The following is a 20,999-nucleotide window of genomic DNA, read 5'->3' as shown; positions in this document are numbered from 1 at the left end:
GAAGTTTTTTATAGGATGGGGTGGTGAGTATTCCAAAGGACCCTGAACAAATATACGTCCTTTAACACATTTGAATAATTTGAATGTGACTCAAACTTTCTTTCATACAGTGTCCAGAGGGAAGGGAAGGGCCACTTCACGCGTTCCACTTCAAGGCGGTGCTAGCTAAGCATCCCACGCTGCACGTCAAGCTGGTCAAACGAAGCTGTCACTGTACTTACTTGACTTTCGCTGCCTGAGGAATATCCCGCAATTCTTCATGTAAATTGAGGACCTTGGGGTACTTATTCTCCACAATAGTTATTAGATAGTGCAAAAGGGTAATGTTCCTAAAATTAAAGAAAAGGAGAACGCTCAGCATGATTAATCTGCGGATGATGTATATACTCACAGGGCAGGAACCAGAATACATTAAGGACTGGTAGAGTGGCATAGGAACAGTTGTTTAACCCATGAAGGAGCAGCTGTTTGGATGGCTACAAGTACTTTGCAAGGCTAGGACGGCTCATTGTTGTAGTCACTGGTGACGTTCCCTTCCGGTTCACCGGAGAGTGGCCGGACAGAAAGTCCCTGTTTCAGAGCTGATGTGGGAAGCGGACTGAGACTGAGACAGCACATACAGAATGTCCCTGCAGCTGTGAGGCCACTTCTAATTTTAGCAGGGTCTTCAGCTCTTGACTGCACGCCCCTTAGTAGTTCTAACAGCTGTTGCTGCATTTCCCTGTCTGGTGTGGCAGAGCTGAACCTTGATTGACCTTGATTGGGAAGGGGGCGTAGACAAAGCTGTCGGGCAAAGCTGGGCTAGTATGAGCCTGCTGTCACCAGTTCTACAGCGCGTTACAGTCACCTGGGCTCCAGATGCCTGGGCTCACACCAGAGACCCAGTTAACTGGGATGAGGTGGGGGCCAGGCATGGTTACTTGTTAAAATTCCCTGGCTAGTCTAGCTTAGCTGAGAACTACTAATCTACCAATGCTGACACAGTCAGGAGTATACTAATACCCTCTCAGTAGCTTCCATAATTAGGCAGTTTGCTAATTCTCAAGGCTAAGTCACAACCTCCCATCCCACCTAGACCAGAGCGAAACAGAGCTGCCTAGCAATTTTCCATAATAATGTAAGCATTTTCAGTACCTGTGGCTTTACCCCAACAATACAATCCTATTCCCAAGTCAGGGGCTCAGATAGATTCTTCTCTTTATTTTTGTTCCTGTCAGTAATTAGGAAGCAATTTCCACCAAAGCAAAACAGAGGTTGGTATTCTAGTTGCTCAGGCCTCTATGAGCTAGCTCCATTTTATTGTTCAAGGCCTGTCTGCCCTGGACTTCTCTCCTAAGGGGTGGGGGAGGGAGGAAAATGCCAGCAACTATCACATGTATGCTATTTTCTTCATTATTTTAGAGACATACTTCTTTATCTAGAGAAATTTCCACGAACCCAATGTGTTTATAAGAATTAAAGCCAGGCTAGGCTTCCACATTTGTTTGCTATCCATGTAACACCGCATTTACCCAACACGACTGAACAGCCATGCGTCAGACTAGTCCTGGTGGCTACTGAACCAGCCCCTTGGTGCTGACTGCACTGCCACTTAGTTCAACTCAAGTGAACAAGCAGCTGCTCACCGGCCAACCACTCCACCAGGCAACTGTGGCTCTATATGTAGTGAAGCTACATTTGGGGACCACCTTCAGAAGCAGACCGAAGAGGGAAGAGATCAGAAATAGTTTTATTCTTCTGAAAGAACTTGTACATGTAAATCCTGTAGTCATTTTAATAGGCAGATGACAATGTAAGTACCAAGTCATCAGAAGGCCTGGGGATGGGCAGACGTTTGATTTTGCATGTGTCTGTGTACGTGCAAGCAAGGCTTAAAGGGATGGCATCCTTTCAAAGACAGCTGCTCTTTATATGCAAATAAGAGGCTGCAGGTCCCCACTACAACAACAAGACCCACCTATGCTCAAAGAGCAGCACTGTGCAGGTGGGGCAGGAGTGGTGAGGGATTAAGCCACTTGACACTGCCTCAGTTTTCTGATCTAACAACATGTGCTCAGTATCTTGGTCTATGTACTGACAAGCTATTGTGACATATGTGAAAGGCTCTGAAAGAGACCGGGATGCTCATGAAAATGAGGATGGCAGGGTTTTATCTAACATAACAGAGCTCGTCACTCTGTCTCTAGGATGCAAAAACAACAGCTTAACACAGGGCTTGTTTCTTTTTTACAATGACTGAGGGCTGTTACACACCATGCTTCACTAACCCTATAGAAAATATAGGGTAAAAAGTCTCATTAGCCAGGAGTAATTGGGGAGAACAATTCGTCATGCTAAAAGGATTTGGTTCTGAGGAGCATACCTTAGGAAGACTGTACCAATTCCTTTGAAGCCAGTGAGAACCTCAGAGAAAAAGCTTTTAGGAAAACCCGAGTTAATGTGCGTGATGACCCTACCTGCTAAGGACACAGGCGCTGGCACCTCAGAGCCTCTAGCCAGACTCTGTTCACCTCAGCGGCAGCACTGCGCACTTCCTAGGACATATTTTAATGAGCCTTGGCCGTGCAGCTGAAGATTAGCAGGCAAATGCATTCATTCATGTGGCTCTTAGCACCAGCCTGAGCCTGCCAGTGTTTTCCTGTCTCCAAAGTGTAGTTCTCTCTGTGTATGTGACTAGAGAGGTCATGAGACATCCGGAACTGGTGGGCTGGGTCTTGGTTTGGGTTGTATAGAGCCAATAAGCTCTATCTTTATGACCAATGACTTTTCTTTAGTATATTACACTATACTTAGAAGTAAACATTTTTAGATTTATTGACTTATTTGGGTATCTGTGCATGCGTGTACACACATGTGAAATGGCATGTTGGTTTGGGTCGGAAGACAAGTTGTGGGAGTCAGTTTTCTCCTTCTGCCAGGTGGTTCCACAGATGAGCTCAGGTCCTCGGTCTTGTGGCAAGCATCCTTACCCACCGAAGCACCACACCAGCCCCATGAGTTATTTAGCCATTTACTCATTTTAAAGACAGCCAACAATAAAAGCCCTTGGCAGAGATCAGCGACCCTCCACCTATGAGTTGCAACCCTTTTGGGAAGTTTAACAACCCTTTTACAGGGGCTACCTAAAACTATATAAGCACAGATATTTACATTATGATTCAAATATAGTAGTCGAATTATGGTTATGAAGTAGCATCAGAAATAATTTTAGGTTGGGTCACCACAATGTGAAGAACTGTATTAAGGGGGTGTCAGCATTAGGAAGGTTTACGGAGTCCCTATGCACTGATGAAGGATAAAGGACAACCCCTGAGAACTGAGGGTTGCGAGAGAAATAGGAGGGAATGGAAGAGCAGGCACGAACCTTGAATGCCCAAGACTGTGGTGTCTGGGTGGGCACTATAAAGGTCACGTTCTATAAAACCCCCCAGGTGCGCCAAGTGTTGGAGGCCCCGCACTTACTTGTCAATACTGGATTTTGTGTCTGCAATCTTGTTGAGGCTGGAGATCTTGAATCCATATGCGTTGCCTCTTTGTCCTTTATTCATGTAATTTCCAAAAGCCAAAACCACCTCTAGGAGCTGCTTGAGGGCGCTGCTCCTGAACACCTCCTCGGAGCCAGAACGGATCGCTTCAGAGCAAAACACACCAAGTACAATGGTTACAGCCAAGCTTTCACCTATGCCTGTCCTGAGCCCAATATCCTCACAGACAATGTGTATCTCTGGTGTGTCCCTGGTCTGTGACTGAGCACTCTGAAAACATGCAAACGAGAAGCACAGTTAACCGCTAACATGGAAGAGGTCCACAGAGAACGGCAGGATTCCTCTCTTCTCTCGGCTCTTCTCAGGACCGACTCACCAGCCTTAAGCATTTAGGAATAGAACACACAGCATGAAACTCCACTCACTTCCAGCATTCGTTTGCCATCCTCCCTTGCCTCAGTGCACCAATTCTGCTGATGGAGAACTGGCCGTTTGTTACACTGATGGCTTGCGGGCACTAACCCAGAGATGGGAGCTCAGACTGTCTCTGCTGTACGTTCTGAAACTGTGCTCTTTAGTGCCACCCACATCGCAAATGTCTGTAAACAGAACAGCCTAAAAACCTACCCTTAGACCCTAGGCAGGCACTGGTGTGGGAATGCTAATCATAGGTTCAGCGCTAGGAATGGCAAGTTCGTCCCTTGGCCACATGCATACGGTCAAAACGGTGGCCCCTGGGGAAGCTCAGGAGGTGTGCAGGAGCTCCAGGGCCTAGGCCAGGCCGAAGTGGGCCAGGTGCAGACCTTATACGACCACCCACTGGAATTTCAGCAGATTTCAGCTAAATACCACCAAAGCCATTCTCTTTACTTTGTGCACTTGGCTCAAAGTTGTACCTGGCACTTAAGACAAACACTATTTCCTGCTGAGTGCCCGGGCTTTACCTTCCACTTTGGGCTTCACTTCTGCCACACGCTCCGCAAACTTCTTTTTGAAGTACAATGATTGCAGTCTTTGCTGGTAATGATTAATCCTGTAACAGCGAGGTGGGCTGATTAACACTCAGGATGAGAGACCATTTCTCTAGAGCCTGCATGGAGTATTTGGGCGACTGCCTGGTGCCCTTCACTTCAAACTTCGCTCCCAATACCCACAGCTCTTGTGAAAACGGAAGAGATAAAAAGGCGTGAAAATGTGAACTCTTTACTTTCCCCCACTCCTCTCAAGACTCTTAACTTTTCATGAAGTTTGGCCTTTGGCAAGACTACAAAGACTTGTGTCTGTCATACACTCCTCGGACCCACTCCCAGACCTTTCTGTCTTGCCATCAGCTCCCTAAGCCAGTCTCCTGAAGGCAGGCAACCATAGCGCCTATAGGGAGCAGGGAACCTCCTGGTCTCTGATCTACGTCTAAACTACAAGATTCTTGCTGCTGCTAGTGGGGGTCACAGTGCCTTTGCATGAAGCTTCTGAGACATGTTTAACAAGCTCATAATAGAAGTTTCAGTAGAGTGTCCAGAGATCAGCCCCTTCTCTAAAACCATTCTGTTTCCCCCAGTAGACCTAGGTTTGCAGACCAGACATGCCCCTTATTAGGTGATCTTGAGAAAGGTCCACCCGAGTCTCCTTTTCCCTGAGGGTAGAAGAGAAGACCTCTCTCCTGGAAGCCCCTAAGGCAGGGCTGCTAGGAAGGTTACATGCGAAAACACTTGGAAAGATCTGGACATGCTTGAGAAACAACAGCTATTTCCGGTGGTCACTAGCTTGTGTACACTGAGGGCTGTGGGGTGTAGCTTCAAAATTCCAAAGCTATCCTTTGTTTAACAGTAGCCTCCAACATGGCACGTTATGGGGGATAACAGAAGTAAATCTAGCCACAGCAGGAATGCAGAGTGAGAGCCAGCTCTAGGCTGCTGGCACAGAGGGGAAGAGGTCTGCCCCAGCGGCTACCGGATTTCAGACCCCTGGCCCTTCTCTAGCATGGAATCAGTTCATCACTAGACCTGCAATGAGACGAAGCTCATACACCAAACCCAATTACAGAGCAGGGCTGCTCTAGGGGGTTCCTGGAAAAGTGTTCAGAAAGCTTGCCGAGACCCCATGGAAGAGTACCGTGACTGATAGCGATGTTTGCCTATGTCTTATTTATTGTGGGGGCTCAATGTTGACATTGCCAGAGTCTGTCATCCCCTCCCCTCTAACTTTTCAACAAGCCTGAGATGTCATGGTATTAGGATGCTGAGCTATTATCCTAAGACATCAAAATGTTAGTGAGAACTTCACAACACAATAAAGACAGAGCACACGAGCCCACAGGCCCCAAGGACAGCTGCGAAGACACTCGGACACTGGCTCACCCAGGGCAAGAACTTCCCCACAAGCAAAGAACACATTCCATACAGCTCCAATTTGGAAAGATTTTAGAACTAAACCATGCTGTAACTGGGCCAAGCTGTTTATCTAGAACTGAAGTTCAGAAGTAAGTTCCTTACTCAGGCAAAGGGCATCTCTCATTTCCAGGGTCTTCCAACTCACCTGCTCATCTCAAACAGGAAACGATCAGCCTTGGCCATCCTGTCCAGCTCGTGTTTATGCTCCTCTAGAAGGTCAATGTCACTTTTCTCAGGAACGAATTTCAAAAGCTAAAAGTGCAAGCATGTATTAAAGGGTTATAAGAGAAATCTTGGCAGTAGGTTTTTATCTTTTCAGCCAATTTGCTACACGATGAAACTCTAACATTTTCTGAGGTTACAAGCCCTGCTAGCTGGGGATCAAGGCATAAGGAACGGCTATTTACATGCTGACTTGATAGCAGCTTTAAGTTGGCCCAAGAAGCATTTTCTATTCTCTAGCACCTTCCAAATAAGAACTGTTGACATTTCCCACCAGTATGCTTAGCAGGGCCCTAGGGAGTCGACCCTCTCACTAGAAGGCCAGAAAACTGAGTCCCTGTGGAGAGAGTCAGCCCGCAGCCTGCATTACAGAGCGCGTGCACATAACTGTCAGGAACAGAACCCAGGTCGCTGACTCCCAGAGTCCTATACATTTTTTTTCCTGTTATATCATGGTAGAATGAATAATTACATTTGTGTTTTTCATTCAATTTGCTTATTTTTTCTGTTCCTCTAATTCCACCTTCTTTGTTGTTTCAGGTAGACATCAGTGAGGGAAACGGTGGGAATATTATATTTTTATTTCATATTTTATTTTGGAGGATGAGAATGAGAAATGGGAGAAAGAACAACAATATGGGAAGCTGAGTTACTAGCCTGTGTGTCTAATTGCTGTTCAAAGCACACACATTTGCAGGATTGTGTTTGTTGTGCAGATGTGCATGCAGGCTGGTTTCTAGATCAGATGCTTCCCTCCCCCCCATGAAAATGAGATCCTCCCCATAACGTGATGTGACTTGAAGTACTCATTTGATAGGCTTTCAGATGTGAGCTGGAACTCATGAAAGGCAGTTGGTCTAGGAGCCGCCTGCAGAAAAGGAGAACTGGCATTACAGAGAAGAAGGCGTTGCTGGGAGGCGGTACTCCACTAAGAATATGTTCGGGGCTGAAGAAAACCCGCACTCAAGGGATGAGGACACGGGGAGGAGGAGCCTGGAAAGGAGGCAACAGAGGTTCAGTTGGAGAAGCTATGTGGAATCACATGTCTGTCTAAGACAATGTTTACTATGGAGTAAGTGGCATTCATTTCGGACATCAGCAAGAAACCAGTCAAGAGAAGAGCTGCCAAGCGTCCTCTGGCTTGGGTGACAGAGAAGCTGCAATGTCCTCAGCAATCGCAGTTTAAGAGAGGTGAAGAAGAGGAACAACAGTGGACTGAGTAGACAGGAGGAGAGGACGAACTGGCTGTCCAGAGCCTGGAGTCCCAGGAAGAGAGAGACAGCAGCACTGTGTGTGCACTCACTGAAGATGGAGAGCCCAGAGGGTGAGCTAGCAGCCAATCCAGATGGGCTCCTGACTAGAAGAAATGGATGCTCAGGGCATTAGGAAGGACAGCTCCCCTATCCTGAAGGGGCAGAGGGGCGATAAATGAAAGCAGGTGCCAGGTATGTTTCTAGGCATTTCTGTTGCCAGGCTCAAATGGTGACACCGAACAGGACATAGCTTCTTGTTCTTCCTCTGCATAGGGAAGGTTGTAGCACAAGGAGAAAAGACGATGAAGGTGTTTCTTTCCTTTTAGTTTGGAGTTTTGCCTTCTACGCTAGGGACCTCACTTCTGGTTTAGACACCCTTCTCCCCTTTGCCAGGGGAGAATCCTCGCTGCTCTATGATTAGGGAAACAACACCACTCCATGTCTTCTGTGACTTCCAAGAGCACAGGAGGAGACATGTGGAAAGCCTCAGCCCTTTGCCAAGCGGAGGCAAAGTGACACACTGCATGGGGGTGGTTTCCCAGGGGAACGGAGCTAGGGAAGCACCTGGAAACGGGAAACATGCATTCTGAGAAGAGGGGCTCCTGACTTCAGCCATGGCCTACACAGCAGCCACCAGCAGTATGCAGCATGGAATGCCTGTGATCCTCATGCAGACCTACACAAAGGCAGCATGCAGCATGGAATGCCTGTGGAACCTCTTGCAGGCTCCACACAAAGGTAAAGAAAAGCTGGAATAGACATTGGTCTCGAAGAGAGGCACGTGAAGAACACCAGTCAGAAGGACAGTATAAAGAGAAGGGAAGGAAAGAGCGTGGGAGCGGAGCAGAGAGCAAGAAGCTCACAGAATTATCAGGAGAGACCAGGTCAAAAATGTCCTTGGCCAGATGCTGCATCAGTGGACAGACTGTCTCCCTTGTTTATTTGGAGTATGTCTTATTTGCACCGCAAGCCCTTTTGGCAGAGCTTTGCAATCCTTTCCCTCAAGGAGGAATTTTGCTGGATGCAGTTTCACAGTAAACAGATCCTGTAGAATTTTAAGCATATGGCCTTGTCATAGAGGCTAAGGCAGAAGGACCAAAGCAGCTTTGCACACAGTTCTTCACTCCTAGAAGTGACTTGAAGGTGGGGTCCCCCGGAAGCTGGGGCAGCTGTGTGGTGAGAGGAGGAAGAACAGGGATCTGGAGACACCTCTGTACTGGGGGTGGGGGTACTTTAAACTTTGCATTCACACGAAATCACAGGCGACATGAGGAAAGAGTCATTAATTATTTTGAAAATTAAATAAAAAATTTAAATGGCAGCCTGATAAGTTGCTCTGCTGGCAAGTGTGAGGGTCTCACTCGGGACAACTCCAGTGGCGGTTCTATCCTGTTCTGATCTGTTGTCTTCCATGATTTCAGTGGCAAAATGCACACAAAGACAGAAGGACAATCCACGAAGAGTGATCTCACCACTCCAGACTCAAGACAGGCTAGACTCTCAGAGCTGAGTATGTACACGGTTGTCATGGTCATCCTGTAGTCATGGCTGCTGGTACCCACAAATGACCTTCAGTGAACCTGGCTCTGACAAACACAGACCTTAGACCCAATCACTCAAAATCCAATTGTGTACCAAGGACGAGAGACAAAAAGGAAGAATATCCTTACAGCCATTGGTTACCACAAAGCTCAGACACTTTCAAGTTCCAAGGGACCAGGGGGACAGAGACAGATAAAAATTCTTGGACTATGATATAGTCAGACACACATGATATAGTCAGAGTGGCTAAGCAGAAATGCAGCAGAACAAATCACCCATTAAACTGGGTAAGATTTCTATCCGGGACACTTGATGTGGGCTACCTATGTGTAATTACCACAGGCTAGCCCTGGAGTTGTGATTTACTGCCATTTATAATACAAGATGCCACATATGAAAGAGACATGACTTAACTTCAGGAAACAACTCGGTCCCCATAGGACAGGTGTGACTGTGCAGAACAGGTGTGGCTGCACAGAACAGGTGTGACTGCGTAGAACAGGTGTGACTGTGTAGAACAGGTGTGGCTGCACAGAACAGGTGTGACTGCGTAGAACAGATGTGACTGCGCAGAATAGGTGTGACTGCCTAGAACAGGTGTGACTGTGTAGATCAGGTGGCTACATTAGGGATTTAGGAGAGGCTTTTGTGCTTGTGAAAATGATGAGCCAAAATGCAAATTTAGTAATTAATAGTTCACAGAGTAGTTTTTGATCTCAGAGTACTCATGAAATCTTCAACACTCCAGTGAAACACCTTTTCTCACTAATCCCAGCAGATTTTTTTTTATGAGATATTAAGACAATAATTTAAATGAAGCTTAAGGGACAGACTCTAACATTGTGGATCCTGGGCATTTGGCAGACTTGTTCAGGATCTTGTTTTATTTTTACTTTCGAGATTGAGATAGAGTGGGGACTGGCATGCGACATGGGAGCCTTCAGACACCAGAAAAGGGTGTTGGGTCTCCTTCAGCTGGAGTTACAGGTGACTGTGACTTAGTCACTCAATGTAGATGCTGGGAACTCAGGTCCTTAAAAGAGCAGCAAGAGCTCTTAATCTTGGAGCTATCTCTCTATCCCCATTTTACAACCTGCAAACTTCCTTTCTCAACTATCATTCTGGGGAACAATGAGAGAATAAAGACCCTTTAAGGCAATGCATGGGGGTCAGGTTTGGCCTTCTCAATTCAGAGATGAGACAATCTATTAGCAACAGCAGATTCAGTATCTTCTTGGCAGCTGATAGTATTATTTAGGCTCTGAAAGCTGTCTGGCAGCTCACCTGTTCTAACATGTCCTTGGGCAGATCCTCCTGTTCATCCATTGTTAGAATTGCCCGCTTGATTTCATCATTGGATAACTTCAACCTGGAGAAAGCATATTTTATTCTGTTAATAACATGGTTGTGATTGTTACAATTTAATACAAGACGACTCACTCCTCTACACCAGCTGCCGATTTTCAAGTATGGTTTTTCTCAAAATCTCAGCCAAGGCTTATTTTTTGACAACAGAGAGAACTAAAAAAGGATTCTGAAACAGCTTCAACATTCTTTCAGGGCTCTTTAATGTTCTGCTGACACAGGGACAAGCTGCCGCGTTCTATCGTCTGCCACGGGGACAAGCTGCCATGTTCTATTACTAGTTTCCTTAGGGAAGGCTGGAGGTGGGGGAAGGTGGGAATAATGGTCTTACATCCAGCACCCACAAACTGGGGGTAAGAGGAGAGAATTCAGCCTCTGACCTCACTGCATGTCAGGGGAGTTCCAGGGGTGCTGCCAGGTGAAAAATAGATTTTGATACGTTTGGAAACCATACACGTGCTTATAGAGTTGAGTGCATTGTATATAAAATGAAATTCGTGATCACTTCATATATTTAATCTCATTTAACTGTGAAAGTAGCTGTGACAGTCTGTTTTTTCTTTGTTCTAATTAGATAAACAGGCTCAAAGTGGCCAGTGATTTGCTCAGGGTCAGACAGGAACTGATGGTATCAGTGGCCAGTGAGACGGCTCAGCAGGCAAAAAGCAAGCAAAGTCAAGCCTGCTGATCTGAACTAAATGCCTGGAACCTGGGTAAAGGTGGAAGGGGAGAACTGACTCCACACAGTTGTCTGCTGACCACTACAGGTGTGCCACAGACATACCATACACTACAGGTGTGCCACAGATGTACCATACACTACAGGTGTGCCACAGACATACCATACACTACAGGTGTGCCACAGACATACCATACACTACAGGTGTGCCACAGACATACCATACACTACAGGTGTGCCACAGATGTACCATACACTACAGGTGTGCCACAGACATACCATATCAGCTCCACATTACATATAAAAATGCAAGTGACGTGTCAACATCACACAGCTGCCTTACAACACAAATGCCTTCTCCTAGTTAGCACCTTACACCAAAGGACCGATGTTGAAACACAAAACTGCTTTCTGTTTTTGTTTTTATCTGCCCATAAATTCAAATGATTTATAATAATTTAATTAGGAATTTGTATTTTAAGTCAGGATAAGAAACAACTCACTTTAAAACACAACCGTAGTGAAATTTAAACATAAAGAATGTTTTTATTCAATATAAGAAGAGTCATAACTGGGGCAAAATGCTTCTCTCGGTTGGAACAACAGAATCTGGAATTGTCTGCTCTATCTGTACACATAACCATCACACGTCTTTCTCCTCCAACCTAACACAGGTGAGGGAATGTGGGGTATGCAGAGAAACAATCCAGGGAGGCTCTCGGTGGAGTTCCTGGACACAGCAGGGGCTCAAGGGTACTCAAGGCAGACCTCTCTCCTGGAGAAATTCTAAAAACTGATACTTTTTGTAACCCTAACACACACATGCTGTGAGCAGACCATTTAAGCAGTACTCTGTGTGGTCACTGTCACTTTCCAATTCGTAGCCACATTATTCCACCCAAGTTTCATCCCTATACACGACAGAATGAGGCCCAAGGGAACTGAAAAAGAACTGGAATATGCATCCCTATCTCCAAGGTGATTATAACTTTTGGGAGGGCTGGGATATCACCAGCAAAACTCTTATGACACAAGGCACACACTCCACCCATCTCACAAGCGACCTGCAAGCTGAGTGAATGGATGGAGAACTCTCAGGCACAAGGATAAAGACCCTGTCCTAATTAAAACTCGCGCTCTGCCACGCCAGCTATACTTGCTGCACGCACCGATGAGCAGTAAAGAGAGAACAAATTTGGGGTGCTACTGTTCAAACAGCACTGTCTTCCATCTCATGCTCTCAAATCAAAATATATCATCTAGGCAAAACTACCAAACTGACCATTTGACAAATACAGTCCACCTAACCCCCCCACCCAAAATCTGGGCTGTGGTGCCATCTTCACCCCATGCTGAATATAGGCAGGCTGGCCCTGGCACAATCCTTCAGCCTGTTTCAGCCATCCTGGGACAGTCACTGCCTCACGAGCTTGCTCACCAGAATAACACGATAGAAAATCCACACCAGCAAAGTGGAACAACTTAGCTAAGCTGGTCTGCGTGAAGAATACTGAGGAAAAACAGCAGCAGCACCAGCTCTTGCTGTCATGGCGCTGGGTAGCCCTGGGTTTAGGACATTACAGGCTCTTGAGTCAGTTTAAGCTCTGGTACCATAGTGCGGCCACACAAGGCAAAGGAAAGGGCAGTAACTCGAGACTAAAATTGCCACCACTAAAAACCAGCCAGCTGGAAACCACCAGAAGGGCCTTGCTTCTTATGACTTCATTGCTTCATCCCTGGGCTCGTGCGCGCATATGTGCCACAGCGCATGCGTGGCGGTCAGCTGTGGGAGCTACCTCTCCCTCGCCGTGTGGGTCCCCGGGACTGAATGCTCGTCCGCAGGCTTGGAGACCCCAATGGGGCCCCAATCCTGCTCATAGGAGAAAACTAAATGAGCTCTATGTCTTTTCACACCAGGTTGAAGAAATTATTTTGAGCCTTTCTGCTTTGCATTTAAAAACAAAGGGGTTGAAACCCAGAGTGAGAACAAGAGCCAAAGCGCGGGGTTTGACTTTCACTAGCTACTCTGATGGAGGGGCTTGTCTTTGAAATTGTATATATTTATGCTTCTCAATTTCCAGAGGCTGTCTGGACGAAACTTTCCCTTCATGTGGCCCACAAAGAGATTCGAGACTTTAATGAACCGTACTTAGAAAATTTACCTGTTAACAGAACACCGTGCACGTGGCCTGCTGGATCAGACAGAGAAACCCTACCTCGAGAGTAAGGGGCAGGGAGTGCCTGCCCTCCAGTGTGGCTCTACAGCCTTCCAAGTCCTTGGTGTCAACTGTCACCCTCAGAATGAGCCTTTAATCTCTGTAATTCAAGGACCCTGTGGCTTCTAGCCCTGCCGTTGCTCTAAGAGCTGGGCAGCAGTGCTCTTGGTGTGTGGCAGGGTGACAACTTTTTGAGACATCGACTTCCACTGTTCTTCAAGGCAGGGAATAAAGCAGCCACCTTAAAATCGTATTTAACTTGGCTTGTTCTGCTCGGGGATTTAAAAACTTTGCTCGGAGAATTGGACCATTCAGAGATACTTACAACAAGCTAGGGATGGAAGGCTAGGTCAGCTTTGGCTCTTTTTCAGCGGGTTTAAGGCAGACCCTCCTAGTTAATAAAGTAACTTTCTGTGGTTTATGGCACCCTGGTTGCCATGTCAAGAGAGGAACTGGGAAACAACAACAGCTGTACTCGGGAAGAGGTCATTTTGCAATACAGACCTGCCTCTGAGTTTCCTTTTTCCCTAGTGTGGGAGGGTCTATTCCACCCACCTATGTTCTGACCTATCAGGCCAAGCAGTTTCTTTATTAACTAACCAATGAAAGCAACAGATAGACATATGACCTTCCCACATCACTCTATTTAAAGGCCTCTCTTCCTTTGCCCCTAAGAGCTTCAAGTGACCTTGGGAAAACCTACTTAACAGGCACAACACAGGAGTCACCTGCTTTGGGCTCTAAGCCAGGGGCTAGCAGGCTCCTTTACCTAACTTTCGTAGCTCATAAGGAAGCCATAAAGGATATCTAAAGTGGGCATATATTTGAAAATACAGCACATGGAATAAGCCAGAGAGAGCCCTTCACTGCCATAGACATTGGTATAATGATTGTTGAGAAACAAATCCCATCGGCAAGAGAGTAGATGGATGGAGCCTTCAACACTATCGAGATTCAGAGTGATGTCTCTCTTTGTCAAGCTGTGTTGAAAGTGCTCCAGACAGCAACATACAAGGTGTAGGCAGAGATATTCAGATCAAAACAAAACAACAATAACTTGGGGCTGGAAAGATGGCTCAGCAGTTAAGAGCACTGGCTGCTCTTCCAGAGGACCCATGTTTGCTTCTCAGCACCCGCATGGTGGCTCACAACCACTCATTCCCAGTTCAAGAGGATCTGACACCCTTTTCTGACCTCCATGGGCACCAGGCCTGCATATGGTGCACAGACATGCATGCAGGCAAAACACTGAAACACATAAAATAAATCTTAACAACAAAACAACAACAACAAAAACCTTTTCCCAACTCTTCACTTAATTTTCCAATCAGGAATAGTATTTGGGTAACAATGGTGACAAAATAAATTATATGCACTATGGAAGAAAGTAAGCAGCCCTTGCAGTGGAGCTGTCTTAAAGCAGATACTTCATCTAAGTTAGGCATGGTTCACGGAGCCCAAGTGAGGATAAACACAAAGCCCAGCCATTTCTATAGCTTCCAGCCAGAGCAGAGATGAAATGCTAACAGGGTGGCTCAAGTTGCATTAAAATTCAGGGATCTCATGAAGGCTCAATTTCTCTTCCACTAAAGGAAACATTTGCTCCTTAAAGTAATAGATACCCAGCCAACAATCAGGCTTCTATGCTGTTCCAAGCCGTGGCTCTCTGTGTTCAAAGCCTCAGTGTATGGCCCGTTAAGTAACAGGACTACTCTTCATCTTAGTGCCCTCCAAGAGAGTCACCTTACACCAGCCTCAATGCACATATAACATTTTTCTTAGTCTGCAGCTCGTCCTTTTAGCTCCCAACATCAGCATCCTTTACACCATCCTGCACCTCAACAGCATTAGTTATCTTTGCCTTACTACATACCAAAAAGCTACTTGCAGTATGGAATGACCTAAAAACATTGCCGGAAGTTGCAATCATAATTAAGACCCCCAATTTCCTTTTCTCATTTCAAGTTTTAAGGTCTTAAAATTTATAAGTTATAAGAAGGATTTCTGGATCTCGCCAAGATTTCAGATTTACATATCTTTATAAAACAAAAACACTCAAAAAGATAATGAACTTGAGTAATGTTAAAATATAAAAAGGTGACGTTACAGAGCAAAACAGGAAAGCATCAACACAGCTCCTGACTCTGTGTGAGTGCAACTTGAGGACTAAACTGTCTCCACAATTAGGAAATATCAATGCATGTCAGTTCACTTCTTAGGCTTTTGGAAAGGAAACACCAAGGTTGGCATCCAGCCCGAGAGACCTCACCAGGAAAAGTAACACCAAGAAGTGTCGTTCCCCCTTTAACAGTGCAGCTTCAATGACCAGTACTTCAGTACAAAGTGAATAAGGCGAAACCACAAATGCATGGTTCTGAGCGAGGAGAAAAGCTGGTCCTACCAGTAATGTTTATTCAGCACCAACAGTACCTCGACAGAAGGATGTTGCAATTCTGAGCTCTCCGACCATCAATCACTGACAGTTCTTTGACTTTAAGTTTGGAACTCAGTGTGTCATCGATGGCATCTGTTTCTTTCTGGAAAGAACACGAGAGAAATCCATCAGAGTCAAACGGGGACACGCAGACTTGAGACGCATACTTTTCTTCCCCGTCTCTGTTCCCGCACACACAATGCTCACATACACATATGAGTTGAGCTGAGATGATGAGGCAACGCTGGGAAGGTGGTGCAACCAAAACAAAGGCTACTCTCTACCCAACAAAGAAAATAAAAGCTGACCACCCACATTTGAAAGAGCGTTATTTGGAAGAACAAAATGCTTCCAAGTTGAAGTTGTTAACCGTGCATAAATTATCAGTGAGGGATGCTGTCCCTTTGTTCCTCAAATCTCTATGGACAGCAGACAAGAGAACTGTCACCATGAATAAAGCTCAGCAGAGTCTTGTTATTTCTGGTCCGGTCATTTGCAGGGCCCATTCACCCCAGAACCATTTGCAATCCTTAGCAGCCAAGAAAGCTGAGCAATAAAACCCTCAAACACCTTCACGTGTAACAGAAGTTTCCAAAGGCCAAACACACCTCGCAATTCCCAAGCCTGACAGAAGGACAATGAAATGGGGAGCTTTTTGTTCAGTTATCTGAATTAACAATCAAACACTACTTGCATATTTTATTTGCATATTCATTCATGATGGCCACACATAACTAAGTGAAACAGGTATAAAACAATGTAAAATAAATGTGAATGTATCATATTAATGCAAAGTTCAAGGTGAAAATATAGACTAACTTGGTAAGTAGCCAACTTATTTCATTAGTAGTTAGGGACTTCTAAAAAAATGCATTATGACATTTAAAAATATAAAGAAACCAGAAAGATTTTGAACTGTATAACAGTTTAGGAAGCAAAGGCAATTTGGACAAATAATGGAGCACCATGGGGCTAAACAGCATAGGTCTCTTGTGCTCAGATTTCAGGCATACTTCTAGACAGTCTAGTACGAGTCGAATCCCAAAGATGTATTACCCAGGTATTGAATTACACTATCTAACAAGATAACCAGGGGATTTCAAGCTTACAGTGAGCCAAGGAGTTATGTTAAGTAAGGGTTACACAGTAGCTTACTCACCTGCTTGGAGTTACTGTTCACAAAGAACTCCTACAGCCATGGCAGAGGCATAGAAAAGCAAATCAGATACATGCAGTTCAGAAACGACAGCAGCAAACAGGGAAAGTCAGGGCAGTCAAGGAATTGGTGGTGCAGGCTAAGAGAGCAAGGAGACATTTCCTGCCTTGCAGTCACAAACACAAGTGAGCCAAGCCGGGCTGAAGATACGGGGGAAGATCTCAGTACAAGGCATTGTGTAAACAAACACAGCAGATGGCATTTGCTATATACCATTTCAAGTGGTAGCAAATCAAATTCAGAAAAGAAAAGGGCTTAGAAGGACAAGTCAGGAACACAACAAGTCCTCTTTAAAACAACCACCAAAGTCCCAGTCGCCAAGTTGAAGTTTTACTTGAAGCAGAAGATTGTCAATTAAATTAATCAGCATGATCGAACAGTTGCTACTGCTATAGAACATGTGTTTTCCTTTTGGTGGAAATGACCTGTCTTCTTGTATCAGAAGGGAGAGTTGAGAAAAGCAAGTGGAACACCCTAAGTAAGACTAACTCGAGTACCTTAGAGGGTTCAAACCATGGCAGCAGGTGCTGTGGGAGGCATGGGGAAAAGCCTGGCACATGCCATCGAGAAGCTGCTGGTGCAGCTATTGGTAGGCATGACTCAGCGGTCTCTGGGCTGGTCAAGCACACAGGCCCATCAGCTTCTTCTTGAAGGAGCTTTAGAAAGTAACAATGGGAAGGAAGAGCTAATGGCATGTTACAAGAAAGCAGCAACTTTTCTTCCATGCTTTTACGGGGCAGGAATGAACAAAGTTTCAGTGTGCAAAGCACGTTGCAGCTTTCGGGCCAACTGTGTGTACACTAGCATTTGCTCAGCAGATTCCTTAAGGTCTCCCTGGTCTCGGCAGCACTGCCAAGGTTGATTTTATACAGATGAACTGTTTCGCTTAATTCTTCTAGTGGGAAGCAGAAGGCATGCTCCCCTCGGTCTGCCCCCACTAGGAGGACTACTTCTCTGGAAAGGCATTTAAGAAGTAAGCTGATAACCGCAAGAACCTTTCTTCTGCCTGATACCCCAGTTCTCTTTTGCCCTTGTTATGACTCAGATTTTCTACTCTGAAGCTCTTTAGGATTCTTCCAGTAAAAGCAGTTTTAGGGGCAGAAGGTTATGGTAAAATGAACTCTATAAAGTCAACTTAACCAAAGGGAGAAGTACTACTTTTGATTAGATACTGTTCTTATTGTCTATTCTGCAAAAAAGAAAATTTCACGAAGCTTCTGGCAACTTGTGGTCTACGTTAAATTCATTCACACTGTTGGGAAATGACATCTGACCTCTGGTCCGACAATCTATGGAGTCATTTGCTGAGTCTATGCTCTGGGCTGAACTGATCTGTTACTATCGTGATGGTAAAAGTGATAATGAAGTTAAATTTCCTATGCAGTACCTGACACATCTCTACAAGCCCCAAATCTAGAAGCAGACACAAGACACAATTATGTTAGCTTTAGAACTGACAAGTCATTTCCCCAGTCTGCTCTTCTGGCGGAGTGGTAGGGTAGCTGGTCTGGATCTTCCATTTGTACCCGTGAGCAGCAATAAGCATGACAGCTAATAGCTAAGCGATGCAGCTCATCTTTCCAGAGAGGCTGAGGAACACCATATGAGGGCTTGGTAACCGTTGGCCTGAAGACAGCACTTCTTTGAAGACCCAGCAATCAACATATTACCAACTAAAATCACAAACAGGATGGGTTTCACTAGGCGCAGCCCACTGGAAATAATGACACTCCCAGGTTCACTCCAAGTATGGCAAGATTCTGTTTGAAACCTCGCTCCCTCAGAAATCAAAGGGTAATATAAATGATCTTGAAACATAAGTAGGAAGTTTCTATTTGCATTTTCAGAGACCAGTGCTTGTCAACTACTATAAACAGCTTCACAAAGAAAGGATGGCTCAGCTTGCACAGATAATGAGCCTCACATGAATGGGTCTTAATCCTTTCAAGTTGAAAAATATGCTAATATTTACATACAATCTTGTACTTGATAATTCTTACCATAGAACAGGTATAGACCCTCAAACTACACTTAAACATTATGTTTGTTTCTTTATTTTTGTGTGTGTGTACACATATGTGTACACGTGTGCGTGGGTACAACCATGCCATAGCATATGTATAGAGTTAGAAGGTAACTGAGCAAGTCTGCTCTCCCCTTCTACCATATGGGTCCCGGGTTTGAACTCAGGTCATTGGGCTTGGTAGTAAGTTACTTTTCCTGTTGAACCATCTGTCCAGCACTACATTTTTTTTTTAAAATAAAAAACCCAACAACACTAGTCATAGATTTTCTTGTCTTTAAGTTCTAAGAATTGTGATGGCTGGGAGCTGGAGCTATAGCTCAGTGGTAGAGCACTTGCTTTGTATGTATGTATGAAGACCTAGATTCTATCTCCAGTACTGCAACGCCAAGGCAAAATGAGAAAACTGACATTGTTGAAGAAAAAATTACATTTTTTTCAATGTGAAAATTAGATGCAGATTAACTTTACTTTAAAAAATAAAAATAGAAAGGAAAAGTTCTTTGATCATTCATAAAGAATCTGTAGATCACCTGATTATTCCAAATGAGACCCTGAAGGACTTACAGTACCATACTCTAGCAGTAGAGCTGGAGAACGGAGAACAGAGCCTGGGCCCATAGCTTTCCTTTGTTCCCTAAATCAAAGGATGGAGGCTTTGAAACGCTACACTATGTGGTGAACCATAGGCTCCTAAAAGAAGAGCTGTCCTCAGGCAAGGGCAAGGAGGAGGGAGACACTGTGAGCTGCCAGTGGGGGCTAGAGAGCAATACTCCCTTTAGGGAAATGCAGTATCTTTAGCTCATTTTCCCTCTATCCAGCTGCACAGACATGAATTGCTAGCATGTCAGGATGAAAATTCCCCTTTACAGATGTGAGGACATTGAACTGTATCTTAATAAAACTATTACACAGCATCCAATGTTAGGTATTAAAACCTAGTCTCTTGTGGCTGACCTGGAGATCTTGTTTAATGTAGTTCCAATAAGGAAAAGGTCTTGAGATGCAAGGAATTGACTTTCAAATGAACTTGCGGAATGTGCACAGGGGAATAGCCGCATGCTATTAAACTCCATTTCATGGGCGGCATAAGCTTACATAATCGGCTCTCTACACTTTTAATGCATGCACTAAAAAAAAATCCAATCTTCCCAGTCTGGCAGTGGTGATGAATAAACCACAGATTAAAGAACAAAGGGAAACCGAGAACTCTGCACCTGAGTGTCACCTGTTGGGATATCGACTACATACTAAGTCCTATTTTCAGTTTCTGTAATGTAAGAGTGTTATGTCTCTCCTAGAGCTGGGGTGAGAACTGAATAAGAAGAGAAGGACAGAAGCTCCTTGAGCACTGAATTTTAGAGTTGATGTGATTAAGAACTGTTTATATCATACCCAGTGCCAGAAACATAGTCAGGTTTCAACAGTGGCCGCCATCTTGGTCCCTATGACAGTTACAGTTTTCTCCATCCTGCTTTATACTATAATTATATTGTGGCCTATGAAAAGGTTGAATGCATTGACGCATTTGAATCCATTGACACAGTTCATACATAAAGGAGACAAACTAAACACTAATTTTTAATAATAATAATTTTCAAATCAAATTAGCACATTTTGTATGTATGTATACAAATATAGCCAAATTTATATATTTATTTAGATGTGTGTTTATATATACATGCAAGTATACATTCCCAAAGTGTTATTCCTTATTTAAGTTATGCTGATTTGATACTGATGAGTTATCTTAAAATTAGGCTGAGGGTCTTAGGTATTGATGTTTGTGTGTTCCTAAGCCTGCCTGAAAGATTCACCTATACAAATAAGTAGCTAAAGTCCAGAATTTGACCAGTTCCACAGCTTTATAAAAAGGAAAGAGATGCCACAGAAAAAGATGGGTTCTCAGTATTCATTTGGTACTAAAAGTAAGAGCAGTTTAAATGTGGTGGTAATTGCACAACGTGTTGCCATGCCTGGATTGAGCATGCGCAGGTCTTTGAAGTTGTGTTCTGGGATGAGGGAATGGTCCAGTGACAGGCATTCGAACCTATTTACTCTAATCTACATATTACAATGAAAACACCTGTAGCTTTTCATTTTCTGACTCTCAACAATGCAAATGCAAAGAAACAGCTCAAGTTACCTTCATTTGAAAAATAAAGCGATGGTTT

General features: G+C 44.6%; 1 protein-coding gene across 3 annotated transcripts in view; it reads right to left on the bottom strand.

Annotated features, from left to right (window-relative positions):
* Daam1 (dishevelled associated activator of morphogenesis 1) overlaps nt 1-20,999 on the bottom strand; it is a 154,129-nt gene that overhangs the window by 11,359 nt on the left and 121,771 nt on the right. For all 3 annotated transcript variants that reach the window (XM_050153569.1, XM_050153568.1, XM_050153570.1), the window contains 6 exons: nt 15,583-15,689; nt 10,177-10,261; nt 6,021-6,127; nt 4,430-4,518; nt 3,463-3,631; nt 222-329 (listed from right to left, as the gene is read on the bottom strand). In XM_050153569.1, coding sequence (XP_050009526.1) covers nt 222-329; nt 3,463-3,631; nt 4,430-4,518; nt 6,021-6,127; nt 10,177-10,261; nt 15,583-15,689 — 665 coding nt within the window. The remainder of the gene's footprint in view (nt 1-221; nt 330-3,462; nt 3,632-4,429; nt 4,519-6,020; nt 6,128-10,176; nt 10,262-15,582; nt 15,690-20,999) is intronic.

The sequence above is a fragment of the Alexandromys fortis genome, unplaced genomic scaffold, assembly GCF_014885135.2.
Source record: "Alexandromys fortis isolate MF-2015 unplaced genomic scaffold, M_Fortis_MF-2015_v1.1 scaffold_82, whole genome shotgun sequence".
Lineage (NCBI taxonomy): Eukaryota > Metazoa > Chordata > Mammalia > Rodentia > Cricetidae > Alexandromys > Alexandromys fortis.
Note: the sequence above shows the minus strand (reverse complement) of the source record. Positions and strands in the feature narration are given on the sequence as shown.